Source organism: Lepidochelys kempii, chromosome 4 (assembly GCF_965140285.1).
Source record: "Lepidochelys kempii isolate rLepKem1 chromosome 4, rLepKem1.hap1, whole genome shotgun sequence".
In the NCBI taxonomy this organism is placed as follows: Eukaryota; Metazoa; Chordata; order Testudines; family Cheloniidae; genus Lepidochelys; species Lepidochelys kempii.
The window spans coordinates 64911920-64930504 of NC_136383.1; the positions used below are offsets into that span (position 1 = coordinate 64911920).

The 18585-nt window shown below is 40.1% G+C and overlaps 1 protein-coding gene across 4 annotated transcripts in view; it reads right to left on the reverse strand.

The window, feature by feature from the left end:
- The window catches only part of NAF1 (nuclear assembly factor 1 ribonucleoprotein), a 76586-nt gene that overhangs the window by 25754 nt on the left and 32247 nt on the right, over positions 1-18585 (reverse strand). For 2 of the 4 annotated variants that reach the window (XM_073341512.1, XM_073341511.1), the window contains exons 4-6: positions 15204-15286; positions 8780-8940; positions 743-784 (exon numbers count right to left, since the gene is read on the reverse strand). In XM_073341512.1, coding sequence (XP_073197613.1) covers positions 743-784; positions 8780-8940; positions 15204-15286 — 286 coding nt within the window. The remainder of the gene's footprint in view (positions 1-742; positions 785-8779; positions 8941-15203; positions 15287-18585) is intronic. The other 2 variants (XM_073341515.1, XM_073341514.1) reach the window with 1 other exon arrangement.

Here is an 18585-nt window from a genome sequence, read left to right on the forward strand (position 1 = left end):
ATTTGTTTATGCTAATGTTCTGTTTCAGTGGTAAGCCATGGCTTGAGCAAAGCACAATAGAGATTTCTAGAAAGCAGTATTGCGGTTCTATTATCCCTTTAAGTTACAGCACCAAATTGAGATGGGTCAGAGTTACATTGCCTCAGACTGTGCTATGGGAGGAATGCTATCTCAGAAAGGCAGAATTCTCCAGTCTGCACTGAGCATACTCACTGGTACACCCCTTCAAACTCTCCAATATACCATTGTGTCCCATCTCCTCCTAACCTTCCCTGCCATTCTTGGTGTGTTTGGCCCACAGGTGGCACACAAAATGAGCAGTCTCTGCACTCTGTGGAAAGCAAAGGTATGTGGGAGGAGGAAGTTAAGTAGGGTATGGCCTGGTGAATATTATAATATGTAATGAGGGCCATAGTGGCCACTTGTTTGTCTCTTACTGAGTCCTTGGTCTTTTCTTCAAAGACTGATAATTCTGTTACCATAGGAATGCATATACTGCAGAATTTATACATTTTGAGTCCAAATACAGAGTTGTAGGAATTCTCTTATTCTTCTTCTAAATGTTCTTAAGAATATTTCCTGGGATTCACATTTCAGATTCTTTTCCAAAAAACAGCCTACACCGCTTCCTGCGGCTCCCCGTGGTTGGGAGCAGCGAACTGCGGCCACTGGGAGCTGCGGACGGCCGTGCCTGCAGATGGTCAATGTAAACGAACTGTCTTGCGGCCCACCAGCGGATTACCTTGACAGGCCGCGTGCGGCCTGCAGGCTGCCCACCACCGATCTAAAGTAAATGAACAGAGAATGACTTGTCTGAAAATCTGTTGAAAGTATACAGTTCAAACGCACATAATGGAGAAGTGAGGGGCCACTAGGTGAAGAAACCCACACCTGTGGATAAACTCAGTGAAAAGAAATACAGCCACAGGAACAACGAATCTAACAAGCACTACAAGCTGAAGAGAAGCAAAAGATAGGACAGCAAGAGTAGAGCTGGACTTACAACGAAGGAGAGGAAAAGTGGATTCCTCTCTGAAGTGACATAGTATACTGCTGAGAGTAATTTCTTTTGTTCTTATTAATAATGATGCATTTGGTGTAACTGTACAAAGTAAGGAAGTGTGTACAAGCTCACAAAAGTTACTGTGTTGTTAACTTACAGTTTATTATTATAATTAGTAGGTAGTTGGTAATATCCTATATTATTTATTTTCCTGCTACAGTTTTGGGTTTTCCCTTTTAAATAACTGAAAATTTAAAATTATCCCTTTGGTCTTGGTTGCCTCTGCCTCCCCTCACATTTAGCATAGCCTAATCTAGCCTGGGATCACAGCATATGGATACAGTTAAAGCTGTATTAGTGGCTGCAAGCAATCTTAAAACTGAAATTCCCATAGGAGAATTAAGATAGACCCAGAGATGAAAGTAAACCGGTGCGCTGTACCAGGCTGGATCGACTTCCCCAGGCACAATTTAAAGGGCCTGCGGCTCCCAGCAGCAGCTGGAGCCCCAAGCCCTTTAAATTGCTGCCAGAGCCTCGCTGCTGGAGCCTTGGGGTAGCGGCGGCGGGGCTGGGACGGCGATTTAAAGGGCCCGGAGCGGTAACGACAGCCGGAGTCCTGGGCCCTTTAAATCGTCCCTGGAGCCCCGCCGCCGCTTCCCCAGGGCTCCGGCAGGCTCCAGGGACGATTTAAAGGGCCCAGGACTCCGGCCGCTGCTACCGCTGCCAGAGCCCATGGCTGCCGCTGTTACCCCAGGGAGGGGGAAGGAGGCACTTGCCGGTAAAGGGTTTGACCTCTGACCTCCCCCAGCCCCGCCCTTTCCGCCCGAGGCCCCTCCCCTTCCAGGGGCCAGAGCCGGCCCCAGCCCCGCCCTGTACCAGTAAGTCCCTAGACTTACTTTCACCCCTGGATAGACCCGTAAATTCCTAATGTAATATTACTCAGTAGATTTTACCTAATCAAATACTTCAGCGTTTTGAACCCAGCTCTGCCACTGCCTCACTGTATTGCATGGTGAAGTCACTGAACCACTCTGTCTCAGTTTCTCTATCTGTAAACTGTGGATAACAATGCTTAATTACCCACTTCACAGAGATATTGTGAAAGATAAACTAGTTATATTTTATAGCACTTTGTAAATGTAAACAAATATGTAAATGTTAAGTATTATTTATTATCTAAGTAGTAAATAAAAGCTAGTTTCAAAATTGAGTTTTAACTGAGAGGATTAATTCAAATTCCTGATAAGGAAGAAACAGATGTAAAAGATATAGGTGTACCTGGGTTAAATTTAATGGCCTGTGATATGCAGGAGGTCAGACTAGGGGATCAAATGGTTCCCTCTGGCCTTGAACTCTACAAAACTAACATTAAAGAGAGAGAGAGAGAGATGTCTTCTATCAAGATGGAGCAGATAATGAAAATAATTACTTCAAAGATTTAAAGTACAAAACTGGCTCAAGAATCTGAATTTCATACATTATTTTACTTGAAATGTACTACCAGTTCACATTAGGGATTCAGAACACTAGGTAAGCTTGATTCCTACCATCTAAAAATCTAATTTTAACCAAATTGCACTTTGTGTATTGAATCGCTAGTACTTGCTTTGTTAGGAACGCATTTGAAATTGCATCTGCCATTATAACTTCTCATAGCAAATGTGGTCACACATCAACGTCTTTAAAAAGAAAAATTGTATTATTATATTCCTAGATAAAATATTGAACTCCTTAGGGTTAAGTACATGGGTAAACAAAGGGTAAAAAAGATGTAATTATCTCAACAACAAGCATTACAAACCCAGGAAATTCAATGTTACATTTAAGAAATATCCAAACATGGTAAGATATGAAAAAACACAATTAAGGCACCTTAACCTCATCCTACAATTATGCAGTAACCATACAATTAAGATTCATACACAATAGTGTTTGTAGTCTTAAATTAGAAGATATTTGTTTCTGAAAACATTTGACTTCCAATTTTTTCCTCATGGAAAAGCCAAGACACCTGAGGGATGGTGGAATGTCTCAGGAGTCAATCTCTCCTCAAGCATCGAGGCTTCATTCCTTTTGGGAACAATAGGAGACAGTGGCCATTTTCATGAAGAACTTTTTTCTAATGGCAACTCTAACTTCATTGTTCTTGTGAGCTATATGATGGCAATCATTTTGAAAGAGGGTAATGTTTAATAATTTTCTGTAACACAATTTATCAGGGCCTGCTGAAGGAGAAACTTTCTGTTATGAAGAATAAGGGAAAAAATTACTTTTATTCCTGTAAAGCTGCTTTAAAGGTAGCCAATGAACTGTAAGTTATAATTATATGGGAAGCCTGAAGAGTTTGAACAGTTCCATTATTAAGATCTCTCAGGACACAACAGTTGTCTGACACAGGGTGCTAAGTCCCTTAGTGGACCCATTTTTAAATTAAACTTTAACTTGGATTTATTTGTCAATTATCAAAAAATGTATTCTGTACCCGAAGACTAATAGAATATCAGGGTTGGAAGGGACCTCAGGAGGTCATCTAGTCCAACCCCCTGCTCAAAGCAGGACCAATCCCCAATTTTTGCCTGGAATCCCTAAATGGCCCCCTCAAGGATTGAACTCACAACCCTGGGTTTAGCAGGCAAATGCTCAAACCACTGAGCTATAATTTTGGAGAGGATACGCTGAATTCTTCATACATAAAATTCTTTAAGTGTAAAAAATTCAGCCCCAACTCTGGAGCCACTAGAGGGGCTTCCATAAGTTTGCAGCACTATAAGAACAAATTATGAGGAATTTTTATCCAATTTTCAAATGTGTAGATTAAAATACATAAACTATACTACCCAATGGTTCAGAGAAACAGCAGGTTGCCCTCCAGCAAGACTCTGCGGAAAAGTTTGCAATTTCTTATAGCATCTGTGACAGATACGATTAACACAGGCATATCTTGAGACTATTACATTTAACATTATGAATGTTATCTGAATGATGTGTGCCAGGCCTTAACAGCATGAAAACGTCAAAGACTATTACCCTGAGATGGGCCAGATGATATGGACCCATGGGATATTCATAGATCTTTGTACCAGAAAGTGTTAAATATACTTGTAACAAGTTCCTGGCTCACTGTGGAATCTGGAATCTCTAGGGGGTGATTACTGTAAAATACCAAAACTAATTATGCACATACCCAGTGACTGAAGCTTCCCTTGAGGGAAGGGATAATGATTCATTTTACCTAATTTTACTAATTGTTTCGGAAAGCTTGGGTACAAAGGCTTTTGGGGGGTATAAAGAGCCAGCTTGAACTGAGAGAAGGGGACCCTTTATTTTGATTCAACAAATTAATATGACTTTTGTCCGAGTGGGAGCCAAACCCTGTAAAAGGGTTGAAAGGACTGGAACCTGCCAACGTCTCCACAGGACTGACAGGGAGACACTGGTAAGTTTAATATAGTGTTTAGACCATTTTATTGTTTTATATATATTCTCTCTATAAGGCTTTTATCCCAAAATAAATGTACTCTACTTTGAAAGAGCTGTTTTGTTACTTGTAACTACTTGCCTACACTATTCATAGACCTTAGAGAACACAAAGTGCAAGTGCTGGATTCTGGTCAGGCCTACTGGAATAAACACATTGAAGTGCAGGAGGCCTACAAGCCTTGAACTCCAGTCTAGAGAAAGAGGAGCGCATGCCTCTGCCAAGAGAGAGGTTACTGCTTGAGGCCTGAGACCTAAGAAAGTATAGCTTGAGCAAATCACAGAGGGGGTCAAAAGTGCAGTTATCCTGAAACTAACAACATCTATATTCAAAGCACATAAAACATGAAAAATCTGGTAACTTTTTTTTAGGGGAAAAGTAGATGAGAGTGAGGAAAACAAGTGTCACCTTACAAGGAGCATAAAAAATTGTATTTTGGAACACAGTCAGAAAGTAGAAGGGTATTTTATTTTATCTACTTTTTAATCTATGTTTTGTTAATATATCTAACTTAAATTGTTAAGGGCTAGAGTCACAAAATTAAGCCTGGAACAAAAATCTCACCATTTTGTGTTCTAGAGAATTACTAAATCTAGGATTGCCGTGAAGCCTGTTGTAATCCTCACAGTAGGTATATCTGATGGACAGATTAAGGAAGAGCACCAAGGTACTCAAGTTGATTGATAAGATACACAAAAAAATATGTACTAATATTGATAGTTCTTACCACTTCCGATTGAGCAACCTAATTATTCTAGATATTAAAACCCACTTTTAGTTTTTATTATAAAGTATCAATCTATTTAATGCATCAGTGGCAACTGAGGTCTCTGAAATGAGTTTTAATTGACTTATGTAAATTCTGTGGACCATAATATTCCCCTTCAATGCATACAAGGAAGGAGATCCTCTGTGGACAGATCTCCCACAAGGAAGGGTGACTCAGGTTCCTCTGTGATACCATCTCCTCCCTATATCTGGGATCTGTGCTGGGAAGGGGTGGAAGACATGCACATTATTCTTCGCCAACTCCACAGAAATTGGATAAAAGATAATACAACTTCTCTGTATCCTCCTCAGTGTTCCTAGAGGCAGCTGTTGCCAGCCGAAGTCCCTTGCAGTGCAGCTAAGGAGGCCATGAGGCCAGGGAGTGGGATTTCCCACTGGAGGCCTAGAGCCAGTGCCTCTGTGGGAATCCAACAGATTTAAGCAGAGGCTCTGTACCCTTTTCCAGCTCCTACCCCAACACTGAAATCATATATGTGGGAGCTACATGAAGGATCCCTATGAGGTTTCCTCCCAGGGGTCTGTTCAGAAAAAGGGAAGAGCTGAGCCCAAATTTATTTTCTTGTGTATTAACTGAATGTATCCAGATTCTATAGGAATAAAAAACAAAATAAGTTTGGAAAAATACTGTTATTGTTGGGTATTGCTGAAGAGACTGGTGAAATTTTGGTCCCAAGGACAAATGGAAGAGAGGTCCTATGGCAATCTAAACAAACAATACATATGTAAATGGTGGAGGTCACCAAAAAGCAACAGTAGATAGTTCTACACAGCTCTTATAAGTGAATGCTTCTATAGGGTTTGTCTTGAAAACAAGTAAATAAACTGGACTTTCTGAAGATTTAATTTGAAACTTATTCAGACAAATCCAAGCATCTGTCAGCTTTCTCAAAGGCTCCTGAGGCTGTCAAAGGCAGCACTAATGAGCCCATGCTAATCAAATGTCAATTATATTCAAGACAGCAACTGGGTTTTAACTGAAAATGACAGTTTTCAGAAAATTTTTTTTAGCTATCATAATACTAAAAATCTGGTGTAGCAACCTGTCCAAAAGTAATATAATAAGCTTTTCTGACCACAATTGTGTTATATAAAACTTGTAAATAGAAATAACTGAAGTGCACATGTATATTACCCCAAAAGTATCTAATAGCAGCTGCATAATGGATTGCCAGGGAAAAATTACTAACAATTCTACTTGCACTGTTCTTCCCTCATCGTAGCATCACCTATATTAAGGTATTATAGCTCCACCAACAAGGAAGCCAGGAAAGAAGAATCTACAATTCCAAGTGGTTTGAAGTCAGACACAGTAACCCCTCCCATTTCTACCTCAGTCAAGAAACTTTACAGAAAGAAAAATTCTTTTAAGAGACTCACCACCTAACAAGCATTCCCCTAGAGAGAAGGAAGACAATGGAGGGAAGAAGAAGGTAACAGACAGTTATTGCTAAGTACATTTCTGCTGAGATACAAATATTAAGCAGCTACAACATACAGTAAGAATTAAGGGCAGTTAATATTCTCATAGCAGCACATATTTCATACTCTGATCCTCAAGTGCCTACAATATGATTCACAGGTTATAGCATTGCACTGGGACTCATGAGATCTTGATTCAATTCCTGCTCCAGCAACAGACTACCCATATGAGCTTGGGCATGTGTCTCAATCCCCCCCTCTGTAAAACCATACATAGCACTTCCCTGCCTCACACAGGAATTGGGAAGATAAAAATCTATTAATAATTGTGAAGCACTCAGAACCAACAATGATGAAACACAAATACTTAGGAGAGGAAACCTGCTTTTTGTTGTGTGCACACAGTTGATTATTCCTGAGCAGCAGAAGACTGCCAAGTTATTTTAATGATGGAATGTAACTCTTGCCTTTAATGTCAGAGGAACAAAAACATCTCTTCCTCACCCTCCACCCCCAGAATTTCTGTAAGAAAACAAATATCTGTCAGAAATACCAGAGCGAAGTATCAAAGGGAACCTGTAGCTCTGGTAGGTCATTACATGACACTTTGCAACCATACTGATTGCCCATAAAACTCAAACCTTGCTATAAGCCAGACACGGAAACAATGACAAACTTATCCTACTTCTGAGCCAGGCTTTTCTTCCTCAGCATACCACAACACAATTCACATGAACAGAGATACTAAATAACCTTCTGCAAGAAGGGGTAATAATTCTTTTATTTTTGAATTTTGGCATTTATTCTTAAGATTTACAAGTCCATCAAAAGGCTGACTTATCAGAAATATTATGTAACAATAAACCTTAAAATTAAACTCTTTAGATTGGACTTCATGTTTCAGACAAGTGTATTTTCCTTTTTAGCAGGTGATTATTCTTCATTAAAAGCATTACATTATTAATTGAACATCTACTTTCCTCTGGTGTACTGGTTAACAAAACTAAGTGAGGTTTATGCATAAAACACTGAAACTTTACTTTGTTCAATATGGGCTGAACACAGGCTACGTTTTCAAAGGAGATCATAGCTTCCCTTATGATCCTGATCTTTGAGCTGTTCCTTTTCGAGAAGCTACAATCATCTAGTCAGGAGCAGGACCTGGAGCATTACAATTGCTGTCAATCATCAATGCTGGCTGCACTGGAGTTCAATTTATAAGAGACCCAAGCTAGCTGTACTTGGAGCTCTGATTCTCAGGTAATAATCATAAGTCTCAGCATACCCAACTACACTGAGGGAATCTGCTGATGCAGGATGAGAAGAATGCAAAGCCAGTCCTAAATGCTTTGTGGCAGCCTTGCAGGTATCTATGGGCTACATCAGCCAATGTACTGCTACTCAATATGACCACCCCACCCTCCACTTGCAGCACATAGATGCAATCTGAGTTGTGTAATATTAACTACAGTTGCAAAAGTGCTATTTTGTCATAATGCTAGACAACGAATTTTATGTTATAACATCAAATTTGGAATAAAAAAATCAGTGTCAGCAGGATTATTATATTGGTGGTAGAGTCTCTTCAGACAGAAGACAGCTTTCATTTGTGGAAGAAAGAAAATGCAATACATTACAAAGAAAAGAGGTGGGGTTTTTTTGCAGAAATTGTGCCAATTACAATAAAATTAAATTATTTCAGATAAAATAGTGACATAGGAAGATTGGAAGTCTGGTTATGTATTTTACGTTGTTTTAACAATAAGTTTCAGTAATTGCTCAAACACTTAGAAGCTTGAAGATTACATATGTTCCTCTAATAACTATCTTTATACATTACAATATGTACAACTTCGTTATTACAGCATGGCTGTGAATTTATGGAACAGTTTTGTGAGAGTGTTTTATGTAGTTGTTTTTAAAGAAAAGTACATGCAGAGAAAATTAGATTATCTTTGTCGAAGTTGGTAGTACCAAATCTTTAGCTATTTTTTTTTTCGTTCCTATTCTGGCCAGTTTAAGATACCGTGCTTTGTTTAGCTACATTAAAATATACGTTATATTAATATTTTAATAAGTTATAGACTCACTGTTTTAGTTTCTCTGTGAATATATACTGGGTAAAGTCCTCCACTGATGGTGCAAAATACACGGTATCTTGGATATTAATACCTTTTGCTTCAATATGCTCAGGGCTGTTAAACAGTAACACATAGAAGGGATGCAAAACAGGACCAAATATCTCATATATCTGAAAGGAAAAAAAAAAGAATTACAATTTACCTGAACAAACAACTTCCAAGGAGAAAGACAACTGTGAAGTTTTAAAAGTAAACATTACTGGTTATTATCAAGACAACATTAACTAGTGCAGTGGTTCCCAAACTTGTTCCGCCGCTTGTGTAGGGAACGCCCCTGCCGGGCCGGGCTGGTTTGTTTACCTGATGTGTCCGCAGGTTTGGCCAATCGCAGCTCCCAGTGGCCGTGGTTCGCTGCTCCAGGCCAATGGGAGCTTCCAGCAGCTCCCATTGGCCTGGAGCAGCGAACCGCAGCCACTGGGAGCCGCGACTGGCCGAACCTGCAGACACGGCAGGTAAATAAAACGGCCCGGCCCGCCAGGGGCTTTTCCTGCACAAGCCGGGGAACAAGTCTGGGAACCACTGAACTAGTGCATTTTAAAAAAATAGACACATCAAATTAATTTTTTGCACGTTGAGATTTTGTGATCGGATTTTTTTTAATGAGTTGTTTGACAGAGACTTATGTCTCTCTTCTGCAAATATCACTGCTAAAAACTAATTTTCTTCTTTTTATATCTAACCTTGTCACCACCACACCAGTAGCGGTTTCTCACCAAATGCGAACTCCTCACCCTTGCTAACAGTCTTACCTCCACCCTTCTCTCATTATCCTCTTCTACTGCTTTGACTCCCTCTGCTCCTCCCTGTCCTTTTGCATTGTAACCTCTTTGCTTTCCTTTCTAACTCTTGGTCTCCTCTCTTTTGTCATGTTGCTTGTCAAAGTTCAGGGCAAGGCACTTGTATTTCCCCTCCATGGTCTACCAAGGGCAATCGCTCTACATTACTGGCTCCTCATCCGTCACCTTTCTTGGACGGAGAACCACATCACTATCATTCCTGAATGATTTTTTTCCCCCACCCAGGCTGCACAGTTCCCTACCTACACTGTGATATTTCCAGCAAGCTGGACTGCCCAAAGGGCCAGCATCTGCACTTTGCTTTCTCCCAGAGGTTATGAACAGTGTAATTGCCACAGTTGAAAGTAACAGCACAGCTTTCTAAGAAAGCACATTTATTCTTAAGGTGAAAGCATTACAGAGAATACACTGAAAACAATAAAAGAATCTATAAGCATGCTAAAAATCTTACCAGAGATCACCCCAACTCCAATCTCTGTATGTATCAGTCCTTCAAAGCCCACAACTGGGTTTCCGCATGGGTTACCAGTTCATAAGTATCTTAGATTCAGAACCGCAATTACCACAAATAGTTCCATCTTTCCTTTATACTGCTCTTGACTATAATCTTATCTCACCTAACAGGTGATCAGCAAACAATGACCCACTCCTCTTGGCATAGCTTCAAAAGTATGGAGTTTTTTGCATAATCAGAGGTGGGGAATTTTGCATTCAACCCCACCCCCCGACATTCCCCAGGAAAACCACTTAACACTTTTTGTTCCAAAAGCCCATTCTTGTCTAGCACATTGTTCAGTATAGTCCTTTGAACTCCCAGCTCTCTCAGCTCCCCCTTCAAAATGTTACACACAATCCCAGTTCACAATAATATATAAACCAGGGGTTCTCAAACTTTTTCTTTCTGAGGCCCTCCCAACATGCTATAAAAACTCCAAGGCTCACCTGTGCCACAACAACTGTTTTCTGCATAGAAAAAGTAGGACCAGCATTAGGGCGTAGCAAGCAGGGCCTGTGAAGCTAAGTTGCTCAGGCTTTGGCTTCAGCCCTGGGTGGCGGGGCTTGGAATCCCAGGCTTCAGCCTCATGCGGTGGGGCTTCAGCTTTCTGCTTGGGGCCACAGCAAGTCTAATGCTGGTCCTGCTTGGCGGACCCCCTGAATCCTGCCCAGGGCACCCCAGTGGGCCCCGGAACCCTGGTTGAGAACCACTGATATAAACCATTTATTTAATACAGTGGTCCCCAACCTTTCTGTTGCTATAGCATATTCATGTTCCTAGAAGAGTGTGGCAGGTGCCAGAGGACCAGCCGCCAAAATGCTGCCGAGAAGCGGCGTCATCAAGAAGCATCGCCGTCAAAATGCCACCAAGAAGCGGCAGCATTTCGGCGGCTGGTTGTCTGGCAGCCACACTCCTCGGCGGCGGGTTTTCTGGAGGAAGTGCTCCCCTCTCAGTAGGCGGGCGCACATAAATGCCCCAGCGGGCGCCATGGCACCCACGGGCACCGCATTGGGGACCACTGATTTAATACAATGAACCCCAAAGATAATGAAACTTAATTCTATAAGGTCTCCCCGGGATATGACAGGAGATTGCCCTGCCACACTGTCCTCTATACCCAGGGCCCTACCAAATTCATGGTCCATTTTTGTAAATTTCAGTCATAGCACTTTAAAAATCTTGAATTTCACAGTTTCAAATATTTAAATCTTAAATTTCCCGGTGTTGTAATAAAACATGAATACGTATTTAAAAACGGCAAAATATAAACATGTAAAGCCCTTAAGACTCTGCATTTCTCAAACTGGGGGTCCCGACCCAAAAAGGGGTTGCCAGGCTATTGTAAGGGGGTCACAGTATTGTCACCCTTATTTCTGTGCTGCCTTCAGAGTTGGGCAGCCAGAGAGCAGTGGCTGCTGGTTGATTGCCCAGCTCTGAAGGCACCACTGTGTACCCATATAGTATAGGGTACTTTTATAGTATAGGGTAAACGTACACAAGAGACCAGATTTCACAGTCTGTGACACATTTTTCTTGGCCATGAATTTGGTAGGGTCTACACCTGGAATAGTCTCCATGTCTTTGTCTACCAAGAACTTTCTCCCCCTGCTTCAAATTCACCTCTTCACGCAACCCTTCCTCCCTTTTTACCATCCACACTGCATCCCTCACTTGTACTGCTGTGTTTGTGCAACTTGTCTTATTTAGACTGGAAACTCTTTGGACGAGGGAATGTGTCCCTATAGGTTCACTATGTATTGTGTAATTGCCCACATTTGCAAGTTACCACACAGCTTTACAGCACTAAATGATTTGTAATAATCCAAGTATCATGCTCATATTCTTTTTTAATCTAAATTATAATTTTACTTATCTAAATATATAATTTAGATAAGTAATCCATTTTCTTTTGATATAATTCAAACAGCTTGTATGTAATCTGAAACACTTCTCAGAATGGGTCAACTGATTTTTCAAAATCTGCAGTTAAATTAAGATAATCAGCTTTAAGACAGCTGGCAACCACTATCTTGATGAGAAGTAACAGATTGTAAAAATCTCCTTCCTTTACACTTTATTGCTTGTTCAATCCAGAGAAAGCCTTCACTGTACAGCTAGTACCCAATGTGCAGAAACATTTTAATACTTAAAGTATAAAAGCAGAATGGAAACTTATTTTACAGACTCTTGGGCTTTTCATTTCTGGCTTCTGATACCAATACAGCCACAAATTGGTGCTATTCAATTGGAAGGTAGCAATTTTTAAAGAAAGTATTTTTCAAGAACAATTTCTTTCCCTGTTTAAAACAAAATGGATATAATTTTCTTTTCAAGTAGGTATAAAATATAGGGGAAAAGTACAATTTAATCTAAAAAACCCACTTAAATTTGTTCTGCAATTAGATGGCTTCAAATTTTTCACTGAGTTCTGAGGAAAAACTGAAGTCTGAATGAAGTCTTGATAAGCAGGTGGATCATACTGAAATTTAGTGGAGAAAGACCTGGCCACATGTGTCTAGAAACAAACATATAGTAAGGAAGTGAGATTAAAAGGAACCATGCAGGGGTCAGGCATGACAGAAATCCTTTGACTTACCAACAGAAGAACTCTGAAGAACCAGTGCCCCTAATAGTGATAGTTTCTGCAAAGGTTTGGAGAGGAGAAAGAAGGTACCAGAGCCCTATACTCTCCATGCTAGCCAGAGAAGGGGAGTGCATAGCACACACTCTAAGATGGAAGGCACTATTACACCAGCTGGTCAGGAATTTTTTTTCATCATCACAGTTTTTCCATTGGAAAATTAAACATATCTGTTTTAAGGAAATTTTTGTTGGGAATGTTTCTCAGATCTAGGATGGATTCTCTGGTTTTAACCACAGAAAAAATCCCACCTCAGAAAAGCCAATAGTCTGGTGGTTAGGACTCTCACCTGTGATTTGAGAGGCCCAGATTCAAGTCCTCAATTTATTTCATGTCATATAAATAATTCTGTATTCACTGGGCCAGACAGACAGGCTGACTATAGTTCTTATGGCACTCACATGGGACTGGGGGAGGAAGTGGGGGAGAGAAGAGACCTCTCACTTTTTATTAAACATTTTGAAACGTCTTGATTTTGTCCTGTTGCAGAGTAGAAAAGTTTCTGAACTCTCACGGGAAAACCATTTCCCATCCAGCTCTAGGCACAATCTCTTTTCCCCATCTCTCTGAAAAGCTGTAACTCTGCTAATCATGTGACATCCATCAAAGCCCCTACATCATTTGTATAAGTTTTACAGTAGCTGTCAGGAAGTTCTAAATTCTAAAGCCAAAGCAGACCCTTAAATTCAAGCACCCTCTCCTGCACCAAGTATAGGTCTGTTTTCTATTTAAGAAAACGCGGAAAAACTCCTTCTCCTTTGCATGCGTCGGAGTCCATTATGCCACAAGCAGCTGACTCAACAGACTGGTGGAAACAAAACCCTATTATCTTTCCTATGACCAGGAACTTACCTTCTGAAAAGTTGTTGATCAATGTCGGGATACCTACTCTGAAGAGAGCTGCAGATAGTTCCTGACTACACAAAGACTCCCATTCCTAAAATTATACAGTAAGCTTGCTAGTAGTTAGATATCAATACTAAGTGTTGATAAAGAGGTTTCACGATTTTATTTTTAAATAGGAAATGTGCATTCCGTCTTAATTTATACACACTATTATAGTAGGAGCCAGAAGCAACCTAACTCTTTCCATTATAAAAAAAAAATTATTTAAAAAAATATCCCGAACACCCACCTTCATTGTTTGCATCAGAACTTTGAAATTTTCCAGAGAGAAAGCCCTGTAAATCAACTTTTCATAAGCAACTAAGGTTTAATAGTCAATTTTCTCAGAGAATATATCTGATTATATCTGAACAACATAACATTAGCCCAAGGTTAAAACAGCAGCAGAGATCTAAAAACACCCCATACCTTTCCTACAGTTTAGGAGTAGATCCTACCCTCTCCAAACTTTACTGCTAAAAAGAGCTAACTTTTAGATCATTTTTACATGCCTGAAATCAAACAACAGCAGAAACTCTTATATTGTCCTGTAATTCTTTAAAGGATAAAGATCTTGAAATCTAGTCAGTTTAAAATAAAATGGGAGAGTTTTTCACTGGTGCAACCCCACAATAAAAAAGTCAATGTTTGTAATTTTCAAACCCTTTCTTTTTTGGGGGGGAAAAAAGAGTGCTTCTCCCCCACTGCTGTCCAATTCCCACATAAACAAGAGGGGGAAATGGACTACAGTGAAAATGACTATAGAGCAACAGTTCTCGAACTTTAGGAACCCGAGTATCCCAATTTTGATTTAAAAATTTGAGGACTCCCCAAACCCCCACCCCCACTCCACACCTTCCCCAAGACCACACCCCACCTCTTCCCACCCCCTGCCGCCCCTCCTCTTCCCTACCTCTTTCCTCCTCCTCCCCCAAGCACGCCCCATCCCTGCTCCTTCCCCTCCCTCCCAGTGCCTCCCTTCACCCCGCTGAACAGCTGTTCCGCAGCATGCAGGGAGGAGGAGGAGGAGGAGGAGGAGGAGTTGATCAGCAGGGTCAGGGGCCTCAGACATGATTCACTGACCCCCGGGAGTACCCTCACGGACCTCCAGGGATCCTTGGACCCCAGTTTGAAAAACCCTGCTATAGAAAAATGCTGTCAAATGCACAAAATAAAACAAAAAAACTGATGTTTCATTTATAGTTATATTGAATGTAACTTGTAAGAGAAGGTAAAATATTCATATATGCATGATTTGAAGTTTGTGTCCCGTTAAGAAATATTTTCATTTACAAGAATACCTCTGAAGTGTCTTATTGAAAACTCAGTTTTATAAAAACACTAAGACTTTTTTCCTTGAAAGTATTAGAAGTATGGTTAATTATTCTAGTATTACATATACAGTCTGTTAAATGCAAGATACGTAGGTTAGGTGTTCAAACACATATGCAAAAATAGTCACACTCTAAACTAAAAAGAGCTACCAAAGTAACCTAGCAAATATTTTACAGAACAAACTGCAATACAATATAATAGTTTTTGTGTTTCACACACCTTTCCTGCTGCATGCCGATCTCCTTTAAAAATGATGCTTTCCTCATTTACCGGAGGTAGGCCTTTCAGAGATTCAATTATTACTAAAATACAAGAAGATTTAAAATATATTAACCTTTAAAAATGTATTTACCAAATTATTTTAACAAGAAGCAGTAATTGCAAATAATAAAGAGCATGTTTAATTATAAAACAGCTTTAATAAAATCAAATCTGTGGATGAGACACCGATGCATATTCGTCATGAAATATACATGCATTTTTGTTGCAGTATCAGATTTTATTAGCAAGATGAGGAGTTATAAAAGCACCCACCCAAGAAAGAACAATAACTCCAAGGTTATATAATAAAACCTCTCTTACAATACTCTTGCAATACTGCAAGAATGACACATTGATGGAGATTCTAGGTAGGAAGAAGAGAAAAGGAAAAGTTATGTACAGGACCAATATTTATATTAGACCTTCATGGGGGAGGGAGAAAAGTGAGAAGAAATTAATTCAGATAGAAATTTTAAAAAAGGAATAAAAGAAGGGGGAACGATAGAATAGTTTCACATACTAGGAGCCATCATAGGTAAGCAAAACTTGCCTCTGGCCCAAAACATAATGTGGATTCCCTGATAGCTTCTCGTTTTTCAAGTGAGGGCAGCGGGATCATATGAAAAAGTAGCAAGTCACTAGTTATCACTAAGTATAATTTGACTCTGACAAGTTTGTGGAGAAAGTAGTTTGCTGGTGTAGATTTACTTTTGGATGCAATCATTCTGAAGACTGAAGTTATGTCCTAGACTACGGGTCTTTAGCATGTTTCAAAGACTGTTCAAAGTGTGTTGGTTTGTTGGATGGGTGGAGGCGGGTTTGTTTTGGGTAATTTTTGGTTTGTTTGTTTTAAAGAAAAAACAAACAAACAGTTTGGCTAACTACAGTGATAAATCCTAGATCAGAATGACCAAATAATGCAGATTAAATGCACAACAATTGCATGGTGCACTATTTGAGTTGCACTCAATCTCCACCATCTTCCCCCAGCCAAAATTGACATACCAGTCCCATGAACACAGCAAAAGTTGTTACCTTCTCTATAAAGTTAGTTTGTTCTTGCTTCAAAGATACTGGGCCTTTGAAGCTTAGCTGCAGTGAAAATATTTGAGCACACCTGCACAGCTAACAACTTCAAAGAATGGCTACTGTATGTATTATTGAAATATTTATAACTATTTAAAAACCATTATTTACAATTTTTAGAACCTTCCCCAAACCTATTATACTCAGTTTGAATTACAGGACCAGCTGCATCACCTGGTAGAGGATGTGTTAACAGCTTCTCTAAAAAAAAAAAGTCACAAGAATCTTTATAATTAAGTGCTCTTCAATCTAAGTATAGGGGTCACCACCAGCTGCCACTATGGTTTATTATAAGTAGGGCCCTACCAAATTCAAGGACCATAAAATCTGGTCTTTTGTGTGCTTTTACCCTCTACTATAAAGATGTAAAATTGGGCGTCCTGATCCAAAAGGGATTTACATGGGGGTCGCGGTATTGCCACCCTTACTTCTGCACGGCCAGGTGCCCAGCTCTGAAGGCAGCGCCCTGCCAGCAGCAGCACAGAAGTAAGGGTGGCAATAGCATACCATGCCACCCTTACTTCTGCACTGCTGCCTTCAAAGATGGGCTGCTGGAGAGTGGCAGCTGTTGACTGAAGGCCCAGCTCCGCAGGCAGCAGCGGCTCTGCCTTCAGAGCTGGGCTCCCGGACAGCAGCTGCTACTCTCCAGCTGCCCAGCTCTGAAGACAGTGCCACTGCCAGCAGCACCACAGAACTAAGGGTAGCAATGCCGCAACCCCCGCTATAATAACCGTGCAACCACCCCACAGCTCCTTTTTTGGGTCAGGATCCCTACAATCACAACACTGTGAAATTCCAGATTTAAACAGCTGAAATCGTGAAATTTACAATTTTTAAAACCCTAGGACCGTGAAATTGACCAAAATGGACCATGAATTTGGTAGGGCCTGAATTTTATAAAAGTTATAAAATTTGAACCTAGCTGTTAAAATACCATGTTAGTCTCCATGAGGCTTGAGAGCTGCTTCCTAGATACTGCTAGGCAAAATTCTCCAGCTTCAGTCCACTGAGCACACACACATCAATGTGGAATACACAGCTGCATCTACTTGAAGAATTATTAACTTTGTATGTTTTAAATTACGTACAAGTGCCATGGGCTTCAGGATAGTCACTTCTCATTATAAGACTGAACAAAACAGTTAAATGACTCAGTCTGAAAAGATGCGAAAGGCAAAGATGACAAAGGATGCCTTGTCCCCAGTGAAGTGAACGGTTGCCAGAGCATTTCCAGAAGAGAAGGTGTGCAGCAATTAAGTGCTAGAAATTTGCTGCATGGGAAAAAAAGAAGGGAGGCTGCCTGTAGGAAAAGTAGTGTTCTGCAGACATGGTTGTAGGTCTAGGCCAAATTCTCTCTCTGGTGCTTGTGTTAACTTAATTTTTGGTTATAAGCATTATCCTTTGAAGACGGAACTGTGGATACATCTGTACTTTGTTTCTTCTGAGTCAGTACATCTCAGTTAATGGTATATTTTTTTTAAATAATGCTACCATCTTTTTCCTTCCTTTTAAAAAGGTCATCCCAATATCCTGCATTGTGGTAAACCTCCCTTCCAGCAAAGAACTAGACTTGTCAGAAGGGAAGCTCAGATGTGCCAAAACACTATGGCACAGAGATTCTAACTTCACGTTATGTTGTCGCTATAAATATGGAAGCTTTATTGCTTCCACACAGTGCTGCTGTTAAAGCTAATTGTAAAGTGATTAGATTCCTGACAGAGAGCTATAATACTCCATAACTGATGGAAGCTTACTAGAGTGGTATAATTGAACAGGCACTGAGCAGTACCTTTTTTAAAAACAAAACAAAACAAAAAAACACTGATTATGGCAATCTATTATAGAACATTTATGATACTGCTACCTTAGAATATTTAATGAACATACCATACCATAAGGTACTCTTCATGTACCTGAAAGCCATTACCTTGTACCGAGGTGTTTAGCATATGTTTAGAGCAGTACCAGAAACAAGCATTCCTAAAGATATAACCACCTCAAAAGGCATCGGGGATTATTTGTTTCTAAGAATTGGTATCAGATAGCCTAAAGGCTACAATTAAGACACCAGTATAAGAACTAGAATAAATGAGGAAAAAAGTTCCCTGGAATTGGACTTATAGCATTTCCTTTAAAGAGCTATTTAGGATGGTGGGACACTCGCACCTCTAAGGGGAGGACCATGCAGACAGGACAGGCTGTCTCAAATATTAATACATTATAAAAACTGCTACAAAGTTATTGTTCTAACAGA